General features: G+C 44.5%; 1 protein-coding gene across 1 annotated transcript in view; it reads left to right on the top strand.

The window, feature by feature from the left end:
- Positions 1–4,073: 4,073 nt before the first annotated feature.
- Positions 4,074–13,447, top strand: part of cables1 (Cdk5 and Abl enzyme substrate 1) — a 139,844-nt gene continuing 130,470 nt past the window's right edge. Inside the window, exon 1 of the mRNA XM_052023672.1 lies at positions 4,074–4,819. Within this exon, the coding sequence (XP_051879632.1) occupies positions 4,371–4,819 (449 nt within the window). The 5' untranslated portion in view covers positions 4,074–4,370. The remainder of the gene's footprint in view (positions 4,820–13,447) is intronic.

The following is a 13,447-nucleotide window of genomic DNA, read 5'->3' as shown; positions in this document are numbered from 1 at the left end:
TCCTTCCTATAATGAGGCAACCAGAACTGAACACAATACTCCAAGTGTGGTCTAACCAGAGTTTTATAGGGTTGCAACATTACCTCGCGGCTCTTGAACTCAGTACCCCAACTAATGAAGGCCAACACATCATACGCCTTCTTAACAACCCTATCAACATAGAACATAGAACAATTACAGCACAATTCAGGCCCTTTGGCCCACAAAGCTGTGCCTCCAATCATGCACAGCAACCTTGAGGGATCTATGGACGTGGACCCCAAGATTCCTCTGTTCCTCCACACTACTAAGAGTCCTGCCATTAACCTTGTATTCTGCCTTCAAATTCGATCTTCCAAAGTGTATCACTTCACATTTTTCCATCTGCCACTTCTCAGCCCAGCTCTGCATCCCATCAATGTCCTATGGTAACCTACAGCAACCTTCCACACTATCCACAACACCACCTACCTTCGTGTCACTTGCAAACTTACAAACCCACCCTTTCACATCCTCATCCAAGCCATTTATGAAAATCACAAATAGCAGGGCTCCCAGGACAGATCCCTGTGGAACACCACTGGTCATTGACCTCCAGGCAGAATACTTTACATCTACCACCACCCTCTGTCTTCTATGGGTGAGCCAATTCTGAATCCACTCAGCCAAGTTTCCCTGGATCCCATGCCTCCTGACTTTCTGAATAAGCCTTCCATGAGGAACCTTATCAAATGCCTTACTAAAATCCATGTACACCACATCCACTGCTCTACCTTCATCAATGTGCTTTTTCACATCCTCAAAGAATTCAATCAGGCTCGTGAGGCATGATCTGCCTCTCACAAAGCCATGCTGACTGTCCCTAATCAGTTTATGCTTCTCCAAATACCCATAAATCCTGTCTCTAAGAATCTTCTCCAGTAATTTGCCCACCACTGAAGTAAGACTCACTGGTCTGTAACTCCCCTTCTTGGACAAAGGAACAACATTTGCCATCCTCCAATCATCTGACACTACTCCTGTGGTCAGTGAAGATGCAAAGGTCATCGCAAAAGGCTCAGCAATCTCTTCCCCAGCTTCCTGCAATAACCTTGGATATATCCCATCTGGCCCCGGTGACTTATCTATCCTAATGTTTTTCAAAAATTCCAGCACATCTTCTTTCCTCATGTCGACATGCCCTAGCATATCAGCCTGTCATACGCCATCCTCACAAACGTCTCTCTCACAGGTGAATACTGAAGCAAAGTATTCATTAAGGACCTCCCCTACCTCTTCTGACTCCAGGCACATGTTCCTCTTTCATTCTTGATTGGTCCTACCCTCTCTCTAGTCATCATCCTATTCTTCACATATGTGTAGAACGCCTTCGGGTTTTCCTTAATCCTACTCACCAAGGCCTTCTCATGAACCTTTCTAGCTCTCCTAAGTCCATTCTTAAGATCCCTCCTGGCTACCTTGTAACTCTCCAGAGCCCTGTCTGATCCATGCTTTCTAAACCTGAGGTAAGCTTCTTTCTTCCTCTTGACAAGATATTCTACGTCTCTTGTCAACCACGGTTCCTTCAATCTGCCATCCTTACCCTGCCTCAATGGAACAAGCCTTTCCAGAACCCCATACAAGTACTCCCTAAACAACCTCCACATTTCCGTTGTGCACTTCTCCAAGAACATCTGCTCCCAATTTACGCTCCCAAGTTCCTGCCTAATAGCATCATAATTCCCCCTCCCCCAGTTAAATACTTTCCCATATCGTCTGCTCCTATCCCTCTCCAAGGCTATGGTAAAGGTCAAGGAGTTATGGTCACTATCTCGAAAATGCTCTCCCACCGAAAGATCTGAAACTTGATCAGGCTCATTGCCTAGTACCAGGGCCAGTATGGCCTCTCCTGTAGTCGGCCTGTCCACATATTGTGTCAGGAAATCTTCCTGGACACTCCTAACAAACTCTGCCCCATCTATCCCCTTTACACTAAGGAGGTGCCAATCAATATTGGGGAAGTTGAAATCAGCCATGACAACAACCCTGTTATTTTCGCACCTCTCCAAAATCTGCCTCCCGATCTGCTCCTCAGTGTCTCTGCTGCTGTTGAGGGGGATCTCGAGAATATGCCCAATAGAGTGATTGCTTCCTTTCTGTTTCTGACCTCCACCCACACTGACTCAGTGGACGATCCCTCCAGGACATCCTCCCTTTCTACAGCTGTGACACTGTCCCTGATCAGCAAACCCACTCCCCCACCTCTTTTACCTCCGTCCCTGTCCCTTTTGAAATATCTAAACCCTGGAATATCCAGCAGCCATTCCTGCCCTTGCGACAGCCAGGTCTCTGTAATGGCCACAACATCATAGTTCCATATACTTACCCACGCTCTAAGTTCAACAACCTTGTTCCTGATACTTCTCGCACTAAAGTAGACACACTTCAGCCTATCCAACTGACTGCAATTTTGCCCTTTCAACTGCCTATCCTTCCTCAGTCTTTCTACACTCTGCATCTACTTGTACACTAAATGCACCAACCTCTGACCTCACACTCTGGCTCCTATCCCCCTGCCAAACTAGTTTAAACCCTTCCCAATAGCTCTAGCAAACCTGCCCGCAAGAATATTGGTCCCCCTCCAGTTCAGGTGTAACCCGTCCCATTTGTACGGGTGGTACCTTCCCCAGAAGAGATCCCAGTGATCCACAAATCTGAAACCCTGCCCCCTGCACCAACTCCTCAGCCACACATTCATCTGCCAAATCATCCTATTCTTACCCTCACTGGTGCGTGGCACAGGCAGCAATCCAGAGATTGCAACACTTGAGGTCCTGCTTTTCAGCCTCCTACCCATTTCCCTATTTTCCCTCTTCAGGACCTCATCTCCTTTCCTACATATGTCATTGGTACCAATATGTACCATGACCTCTGGCTGTTCACCCTTCCCCTTCAGAATGTTGTGGACCTGATCCGAGACATCCCTGACCCTGGCACTGGGGAGGCAACGTACCATCCGGGAGTCTCTCACGTCCACAGAATCTCCTGTCTGCCCCCTTTACTACGGAATCCCCTATCACTGCCGCTCTCCTCTTCTCCCCCCTTCCCCTCTGCACCGCATGACCTGGCTCAGCGCTAGAGACCTGGTCACTGTGGCTTTCCCGACAGGTTGTTTGCCCAACTCCCTTTTGAAAGTGGTCATAAATTCACTATCAGGCAGTGAATTCTGGATCATGACGGTCGATTGCACAAGAAAGTTCTCTATGGGTCACCCTTAGTTCTTTTGTTACTCATCTTAAACCTCTGGTTCTTGATTTGTCTCTCTTTGTTCATGTGTAATCCTTTATGATTTTGAACTCATCCATCAAATTACCCCACAACTTTCTCAGTTACCCCAGTGTTCGGGTAATATTGCTTGGACCTAATGAAAGGTCAGACACTGAAAATGATTCTCTCACCACAGCTGCAGCTTGACCTGTTGCTCCCAGCTTTTTTTGAATTTTTTTTCAGATTTCCAGGAACTGCAGAGTTTTTTTTGCCCAGTTTCTCCCAACTGGAGTGTTCTACTGAAGGCCCCTCTGAGGCCTCTGTTGTGTGGTGATACACTGATTGAATCCACAGATGGTTGTCCCCCGAACTAAGATTTTCAGGACTTTGAACGGGAATGATGCCTCACACACAACAGGATCAGCTGCAGAGACCAACATCTCTGCTCATTCTACTGTTTTGCACTGTATCCTGCCTTACACGTTGGGAGTCTCTGGCAGCTTGGCCAGCAGGTTACATTAGCACAACAGTGTCTCCATTTTACATTGTTAACCATCGGCTGTTGAGTCCCGGCCAGGACGGAGAGGTGAACCGGAGAGCGTGGGGCAGCCTGCAGGAGTCGCCAATGCACCGAGAGCTCACGGCAGGGAGACAGACGGAACCCTGCCCCGAACGCACATCTGGCCGCATGGTCTCCTGGAAAAGGGACTGATCAATGCACATTGGGCATGTTTGGGTTTTAATATCTGGCGCTGCAAACACACCACGGCAGCAGCGAGGACCTCCTCCCACCCGACTCCAGTTACGCGGCTGCAACTTTAAGACGACTGCACAAGCTGGGCGCTGCCATGTGTGTGTGTGGGAGCGGCCGAGGATCATGCGCGCTGCCCGCCGGCCGCCCCCTGCTCCCGGCTGAAGTGCTGCAGTTGGTCGGCTGCGCCCCGGCTTGTCCCCACCCTCGTCCCTCCCTCCCTCCCTGCAGCCCGGGGCAGGGAGAGCGCTCCAGTGTCCGCACGGAGCGGGCACACGCTCTGCTGTACACACACATGCATGTATGCCGAGCACACTCCGAAACCATCCTCTATGCATAGCTGCACAAGCCCACATCTGCACACACTGGGCACGGTCGGCAGCAGCGCAGGACGATGGCGGCTGAAACCGGCACCGCCGCCGCACTGCCAGTAAAACACTGCAGCCTGGAGCCCCCCAGGAAGCGGATCGACCCGAGGAGGAGGCAGGCGGCGCTCAGCTTCCTCACCAACATCTCGCTGGACGGGCGGCCGGCGCAGGACGAGGATCAGCAGGAGGACGGCGCTCGGCACAGCAGCGTGGGCGAGCCGTGCCCGCCGCCTCTGCCCGCTGCCCCGGACGGCGGGAGTGAGGAGGAGGGGGCGAGAGGTGCCGAGCGCAGGCTGCAGGCGGGCGCGTCCCCGTCCCCGCTCCCCGCTCCTGCAGGCGGCGGTAGCAGGGCGAGGATCAACTCCTTCACTCAGGGAATGCTGCCTGCCTCCTTTCTCAGGCAGGCATCAGTCCCAAACTATTGCCTGGAGCAGGGCCAGGTGGGCAGCAGCGCTTTTGATTTACAAAGATCCAGGTCAGTGTATAATCTCTACGTTTATAAACAGTGATGATGTTTTTTCATTGAATTGAAATTGTTCTCATATCACATTGTTGCACGTCTGTTAGTATAATCATTATTGCACACTGGTGTTGCTGTATTATCTGTCTATGCATGTGCAAAGTAATGCAGATTTATAAAGTTTAAGTATGTTTACACCCTGACTGTCAATATCATGAGCTCGGTTCACTATTCTGACAGACTTTGCTCCCAGATAACAGCGAGGCAAATGCTGTTAATATTTATGCAGAAATAGTACAGTAAGTTCAGACAAATGCACAATATCGAGAAGTATTGTCTGTGTTTTGCTGGTTTGCCATTAACTTTGCCCGTTTCACTACTGTAGTTCATTGAATGGTGGGAATTGTTTTATTTGAGCAGGAGGTTTAACCATTGATGGTTAAAGTTGTAACATTTAATGGTTAATGTTTGTTTAGCAAAGTGATCTATTATTAATGCCAGTCAAGATCACTGGCAGTAAATATGAACCATTGCCAGCATGGATTCTCATTTTGTCAAGTATGAGTTGTTGTTGGAGATTGTTAAAATACCACATTATATATTTAAAAATTTTTGTATTACTCTTAACTCAGTCTTTTTCATTGTGTGTATTTGATGGAATACTGCTCTTCCTTCTCGGTCCTTGCATTGTACATTCCACAATCCCACTTGGTAAAGGATACGCACACAGTTGCTTTACTTGTTCGGTAAGGTCCCAGGTGTCCTGTTACCGTCACTGTGCCATCATCAGCTTAAATTTTCAGCATCATGCTTCACAAAAAAATTTAAAAACTGAACATGCAAGGACAAGTCTGAGGACAGATTCCATGCGATGCCTGGTATTGCAAAATCTGGCCCATTGTTTTGAGCAATTTTAAGTTAAGTAGTTTCAGTCTTGAGGGAATTGAAGTCTGATTTAGGGGTCAATTATTGTTACTTATATATTTTATTTCAAAGTATGTGCAGTATTTAAATGCAGGTTTAATGTATTTTTCAGTGTGGTATATTTATGTAATATCTTGTTTACAGTATTGGAAGACAAAATTGTTGCTATAGTCAATCCATGAATTGTTTAAAAATGTTCCAAAATTATATCTCTTAAAGTTTATCTGAATCCTTTCAACCACAAGGGCCTTTTTAGACTATTTAGTTCTTAGTGAAAAGGCAGCAATGAAGTAAAAGTGGTTCAAGCAATTGTTTTAATCACTGAGCCCAAAGGCCCATATTTTTAAGGGAAGTTGTTATTACTGCTTTATTGTGCCTGGCGTTTTCTGCAGCTGTTTGTGCGACGTGTTACTAACTCTGCTTTTCCATGTAGATGGAGAATAGCAGACCAGTGGTTTTGCTGCTGTTACTGAGTTGCTGCAGATGGTCTGTGTAACGTTTAAATGCAGGGAACAGGCCAAAGCCACATCTACCTTTCAGTAAAGGTCCAGGAAAGCACTCTCTGATGGTGACCTGTGGTCTCTGCGGTTCACTGTTTACTTTTACTTTATAACCATCCAAGTTGGGACCTGATGGTGCAGGTAACTTGTGACTGATAATTAAAAGGAAATGTCATCGGGCCTGGCACATTTAGAGATGTGTATCGATCTGTGAAGGTTTTAAGTTTAGCACTCGTGGTTCCAGTCAAAGGAGAGAACTTCATGCATCAATTTGTACTTAATTTATCTTGGCTGAAATACCAAAGATTCTGATGTCCAGTTAAGTATACTGGATTGTAAAATATAAGTGCAATGGAGCCAGTGCACAGACACTGTGATCCGTGCCACAGAAACTGTAAAAATGCAAAAGCACAAGACAAATCTTCAATGCTTTTATTTCTCTGAAGGTACCCTGCTTTACCTGAGCAAGAGCTGATGGGGGCAGGGACAGTCCCCAGGCATCAACAGCAGTCCTCCTGTATAAAAACGCTTTGCTAATGGCACTTTGGTAATGTGGAAAAATTAGTTAATTCTTAACCCTATTAAGTGCATGCTAGTGTTTGCAAATGAAACTTGTACTGACCATAGCCTTGAAAGGTAGGATTAAAGTTAAATTTATTTATTAACTCTGCGCTGTGTGGTTTTGTCCAAAAATGAAACAGTGAATGTAGAGAAAATGTTTCTAACACCTTTCATAGTTTCCCAAGGGATGCACCTTGGACTGTAGCCCGGAGTTTCGTCATGCTTGGGCATACTCGTAAATATCAGAATTAGGTTTATTATCACTGACATACGCTGTGAAATTTGTTGTTTTGCAGCAACAGCACAGTGTAAGACATAAAGACGTAAAAATTACTATAAGTTACAAAAATAAATAAATAGTGCAAAAGAGGAATAATGAAGTAGTGTTCATGGACTGTTCAGAAATCTGATGGCGGAGGGGAAGAAGCTGTTCCTGAATCGTTGAGTGTAGGTCTTCAGGCTCGTGTATCTCCTCCCCGAGGGTAGTAATGTGAGGAGGGCACGTCCCTTGTGGTGAGGGTCTCTAATGATGGATGCCACTATTTTGAGACATCGCCTCTTGAAGATGTCTTCAATGGTGGGGAGGGTTGTGCCCGTGATGGAGCTGACTTAGTCTACAACCCTCTGCAGCCTCTTTCAATCCTGCACATTGGAGCTCCATGAAAGGCAGTGATGCAACCAGTCAGAATGCTCTGCACCGTACATCTGTAGAAATTTGCAAGAGCCTTTAGTGACATACCAAATCTTTTCAAACTCCTAATGAATCTCACTAGCATTTGTACAAGAACACTGTTCTATTGTTATTCTGTAGGCTCAGGGTGGGGAGAGGGATGTTGGAGGAGGGGTGGCTTCAAATGAGCCTCTACAGGTGGAGCTGGTGATTACCTCACCTTTCAGATTGTCTCCTTAATCACTAATCAGACTTGCAGGTTTAGTATCCACTGCTTCAGAGAAGACGGCAACTTTTTTGTTTTGAAGTTTAGTTTACAGAACCAACAATTGGTGCTAGTTTCAGGCTTGGACATTTGAAATGAAGCAAAAAAATTATTGGCCTTGGTGGAATTGCATCACTCATCCACTAGAATAATACCAAAATAAAAGGGGAAAAAAGAAACAAAGACATATTTCTTTGGTTCTTTTCACATCCACTGACTACCCGAGTCCCTTAAAGTACATTTAAAAGGTGATGTGATAATGTAGGAAACACAAAGCCAAGTTGCCACTGGCAAGCTTCCACAAACAGAAATGCGATCATCTGCTTTGGAAATGTTGGGTGAGAAGTGAATATCTTGGACAGAATTCCCTGTTTTTATAAAGAGACCTATAACATGCACCTGAGGCAGCAGATAAGATGTTTATTCATTAGTCACAGGTACATCAAAACACACAGTGAAATACTTCTTTTTGCATTACTGAGAATGTGCTGGGGGCAGCCCGCAAGTGTCGCCACTCTTCCAGCGCCAACATAGCATGCCCACAGCTCCTAACCTGTACGTCTTTGGAATGTGGGAGGAAACCGGAGCACCCGGAGGAAACCCATGCAGACACGGAGAGAACGTACAAACTCCTTACAGGCGGCAGTGGGAATTGAACCCGGGTCACTGGTACTGTAACAACGTTATGCTAACCGCCGTGCTACTGCGGTACCACCACTTCCTCTTGTACCATCCTTATCCAGGTACCAACCACTCTCTGTGTAAAACAAAACTTAGCCCTCAGATCCCCTCCAAAGTTCCTTCCTTTCTATGCCTTGTTGTTTTTGATATCCCTACCAGGGGGAAAAAAGGAATTTGACTATCCCCACCTCTCATAATCTTATTTTTTTTTCAGGTCAGACTTAAATAATTATGTTCATTTTCTCTCAGTTTTTTGTGTTACTCAAGGGAAAATTAGCCCTATTTTGTGACGCAAGATGCAGCGAATGTGCCAGACAGTATTACATTGATCGGGATTGAATGGCACATCTGCAATAGCAACTGTGGGTAAGAATTATAAGCTTGGGCAATTCATCCATTTACTCAGAATTAATTGAATAATTTTCTGCCTTTTTTTGTGACTGTCAGTCACCTCAAAGAAATCCCCCTCCCCCCTCCCCCTCCTCCCTCTCTCACACTCACACACACATCGATCAATTGTAATTTCTAAGAATAAGTTTGTTAGATTACTTGTTAGGCAAGAATAACAAAGGATGTGGAACAAAACCATTTAAATCGAACGGAGGTACAGATGAGCCACGATCCACTTGTATGCTTGAAATTCCGTGGCGGATGTGTACTTGAAGTAGGTTGAGTTGATCGGTGGGCTTTGATAACTGTACTTTGGGCTGAGTGGCCCATTCCTGTTCCTGTGTAGCATTGTATAAACTGATCTTTGCTGATGAAGTTCAAAGTTGTGCTGTTTGGTGAGTAGATCTTAGCTGTTCATGTCTATAATCGTTAAGAGGAGAAATCCAGAAGAGTGTTTTCTGAAACCCAATCCAGTCGTGCAGTTAGCTGCCAAGGTAGGAAAACTGAAATAAAGACTGCGAGGGGAATATTGGAACACTTCTTGGGAGAAGATTGAGCAATTCTAATGAGAAGTGGGGTTCATCTGTGAAAGGGGGTGGGCTTACTTAGGATAAAAGGTGGGAACAAATGATGGAAAATATTACTCATTGGATTTAACAGTGATAACACTGGCTTTTAAAGGAAATGGTTGAAAAATGTTTCCAGTATTTTCTGTTTATATTTAAGATTTCCAGCATTGCAATGTCTGGCTTTTCAATACTGGGCTCACGGAGCAAATGTTTGTTCAGTGTGAGGTTGTAATCCTGAAGTCGACGCAAATGTGCTTCAGGATGCATTTGTAGCTCATTTGCTCCATGGCTATAGATCAGTATCCTGTTGCTGTTTTTCACTGTGCTTTCAAGTCCTTGGAGAACAGACTGAGTTTCTGAAGTAGTTCAGCTGCTGAGCTCACTCTGGAGTTTGAGTCTCTTGTATCAGAAACATTCAATGTGCGTAAGTAAGCTGTTAGGAAGTGAGATTCTTCTGAAAACTTTGAGGTTAAAGCATGACTTTGCAAAAACGTTTGGAACTATACACTTTGGTGTTGCATGTTCTTCACCTTTACAGTTGACAGCTTGATTAGGTGCACACACGTCCACACATCTGGTTCTAACTTCTTGGTTTCTGAACAAGCTGGAAATGTCTCGTTTCTCACTCTCAAGAATGAGAAAAGTGAGCATGCATTCAAGCTCATTCTTTGTTTGATTATGAAGATAAAAGGAATCCCATACTTTGGCTGTGTGATAAGGACAACGTGCAGCTTGCACTTGATATTCTTTAGTTTGCCAGTACCAAAGGTGACCTGCAAATCAGGTGTAGATGCCGTTGAATCGATACACCATGCACGTAATTGCTACAAAGTGAAGGGCTGACTCTGTGGCAAAACTCAGAAGAGAATCCCAGTCTTGTGTTGACACTCTAGGTTTGAAAGTCATTTGTGATCCATGTGTTCCCAGAACTGTTAAAGGTGTAAGGAAATTTCCCAGCTTTCGCTTGTTGAGATAGAGTAGGACACCAGTGAAAATTGTTGAAGATTTTTTTCTTTCGTCACATTGGTATGTGCACCTACGTCAACCAGTACATTGATTCTCAAGTTGTATATGTTCGCTTTTACCAGTGGCTGAGTCTTCAGTAAATATAGTTAACAGCAAGTGCTTACTCTGGATCAGCAGAGTTATTGCTGATCTCTGCATTAGCTTCAGCATTCTCCCATTAAGAAGGGAAATAGGGATAATCCTGTTAACTATAGACCGGTGGGTCCTACTTCAGTGGTAGGGAAGCTATTGGAGAGGATCCTTAGGGATAGCATTGATGAGCATTTGAAGAACCATGGCCTAATTAGGGACAGTGAGCATGGCTTTGCCCAGGGCAAGTCACGTCTTACTAACTTGATTGAGTTTTTTGAGGAGGTGACGAGGGTGCTTGCTGAGGGTAGTATGTGGATGTTGTCTACGTGGATTTTAGTCAGATGTTTGACAAGGTCCCATGTGCTAGGTTCATCCAGAAGATTGAAATGCATGGGATCCATGGTGAGTTGGCTGGTTGGTGTTGGAATTGGCTTGCCCATAGAAGATAGGGTGGTGGTCGATGGGACTTATTCTGGCAGGAGGTCCTAGTCAAGGCATTGAGTTCAAAGGTCAGGAAGTTATGTTGCAGCTTTATAAAATCCATAGTTAGGCCACATCTGGAGTATTGCATTTAATCCTGGTTGCCCTATTACAGGAAGGATGTGGAGGCTTTGGGGGGGGTGCAGAAGAGGTTTATCAGGCTGCTGCCTGGATTAGAGGGCATGTGCTATAAGGAGAGATTGGACAAATTTGAGTTGTTTTATCTTGAGAGGTGGAGGCTGAGGGGAACCCTCATAGAAGTTTATAAAATTATGAGATGCATAGATAGCTGTTATCTTTTTCCTGGGTTGAAATGGCTAATACTAGAGGGCATGCATTTAAGGTGAGAGGAGGGTAAATTCAAAGGAGATGTGCGGGGCAAGTTCTTTACCCAGAGAGTGGTGGGTGCCTGGAATGTGCTGCCAGGGTTGGTGGTGGAGGCAGATACAATAGAAAAGAGGCTCTTAGATAGTCACATGAATATGTGAAGAATGGAGAGATATGGACATTGTGTAGGCAGAAGGGGTTAGTTTAGTTGGGCATTTCATTACTAGTTTAATTAGTTTGGCACAACATGGTGGGCCGAAGGGCCTGTTCCTGTGCTGTACTGTTCTATGATGTACTGGTTTACCAAACAATAGAATTTTATGGAATGGCAGAGTTTGCTTCCTGACCTAACCTATTTCTCTCAGCAGGACTTTCCACTTTGTGAGAGTATCCTCCACCAGGGTAGTAGCACTGTTTTGAGCTCTGCTTTTCTCTGGTGATTATTTTCTGTTGACAGTTTTGAATGGTTTTACCCTGGAATCTCTTCAGATTCCTAACACAGAAGTACTTTGTGGTCTTTCTATGTTAATTACTGTTTTGTCTGAAAATGGCAAAGTGTAGTAAAAGACAGTCACAACTGGGACTCTTCTGCAAACTCACTCTGATGATACTCAGGAAAATGGCGGGCGGTTCGGATATCGATTGCCGATTGCTGTTACGTTCACCCACACATTCGGCAGGACCGTTTTCAGTTTTCACTCCAGATCAGAAAGTATGCATTTTGTGACAAATTGTCTCAGATGCTGCAATACTGACCAATTTTCTTTTGCTCTTTCCTTGTGCAACAGACCACAAATGTCTTGTGTACCATGTTCTGCTTTGTTTCACAAATATTCTGTAATTCTTCATACCTTAGTGTATCTGCAGTTGATTTTTTTTCTCTCAGTCATCTGTGATTCCAAACCTGTTATTGCCTGCTCAAACCTGTAAAGCCATTTTCCTCAGCGGGACAGGATCAAGGATGAATCATCAAATGCTTTGAATAACATGAGGCCAACACCATCTTACCAGTGCAAAATAGTGCACTGAGCATATTGAGCATTAATGCACACATTAAGTAGATTAGGTGTGAGAATTTACTGTGGTTAAACAGGATGCCAGAAATCCAACAAAAAGGACCAGAGTTCAACATGTATTCAATTTTGGGCGCCACTTGCACATACAGCATTCTCACTGACAGCAACTGCATTTCTAAGTCATTCATCCTCATTGCCAGTGCAAACTGTGATTCTTTGCCCATAGACTCACATCAACAGTCTCGTTGCTGTGCATGTTCCAACAAAACGGCAACTTTCTTAAGGGGCCTGCTCAAAGTCTTATACCATTTTAGTGATGAAATAAGCAGTGCTTATAAAAAGGAGACGTGTGAACACAACAGAGCAATCACAAAACACAGTAACACCATAATGAAAAGCAGATTCACGAGCTTTGGATGGCAGATCAATGTAGTGTTTGCACGTAGTTATCGGGGAAGAGTATTTACGTGAAAGTCATTCTTGACCCCCAGGAAGAAGAGAATTTGTCTAAGGTTTCTGTATATGTTTGAGAGATGCACATCACAGCAGCAGGCCATCTGTCCATTGTGACCAAGCTGGCAAAAATGAACTTTAGATTAATGTCACTTCCCAGCTCTTGGTTTATGTCTCTGCAGATTGTGTCTTTTCAGGTGCTGACAGTGCATTGTATTGCACTAAGATCCAAACTACAAGTTGATCTTTCATTCATCTGTATTAATCTAAAGAGGCCTTCCACACTTTGAAAACAAATAGATTCTTTCATTTAAGAATTGGTTTCCAAACACATTTTTAAAAAAAAGGGTTTAGAGTAGAAACTCTTGCATCAAACAGTTTTTTAGGTTTTTATTCCAGGTTCTTAGTATTTGCATTCTTTTTATCATAGTCATGAAGTGAATGCTCTTTTTCTATGTAGATGTTTATCAGAATATAAGAACCAAATTTGTGTAATTTCAGGGATATGAGGGCAGTGGTTAGGTGGGATCCGGCCATTTCAACTTTAGGATGTATGTTTGATTTTGTGTCGTATCCTAACTTCTGACAAGTTCTGTTAAGGTTAAGTGGCCGGCACTGCAGTGTAGTGGTTGTGTGGTGACACTTGCGGGCTGCCCCCAGAACACTCTACGCAAAAGATGCATTTCACTGTGTGTTTCGATGTACATGT

The sequence above is a fragment of the Pristis pectinata genome, chromosome 9 (assembly GCF_009764475.1).
Source record: "Pristis pectinata isolate sPriPec2 chromosome 9, sPriPec2.1.pri, whole genome shotgun sequence".
Lineage (NCBI taxonomy): Eukaryota > Metazoa > Chordata > Chondrichthyes > Rhinopristiformes > Pristidae > Pristis > Pristis pectinata.
Note: the sequence above shows the minus strand (reverse complement) of the source record. Positions and strands in the feature narration are given on the sequence as shown.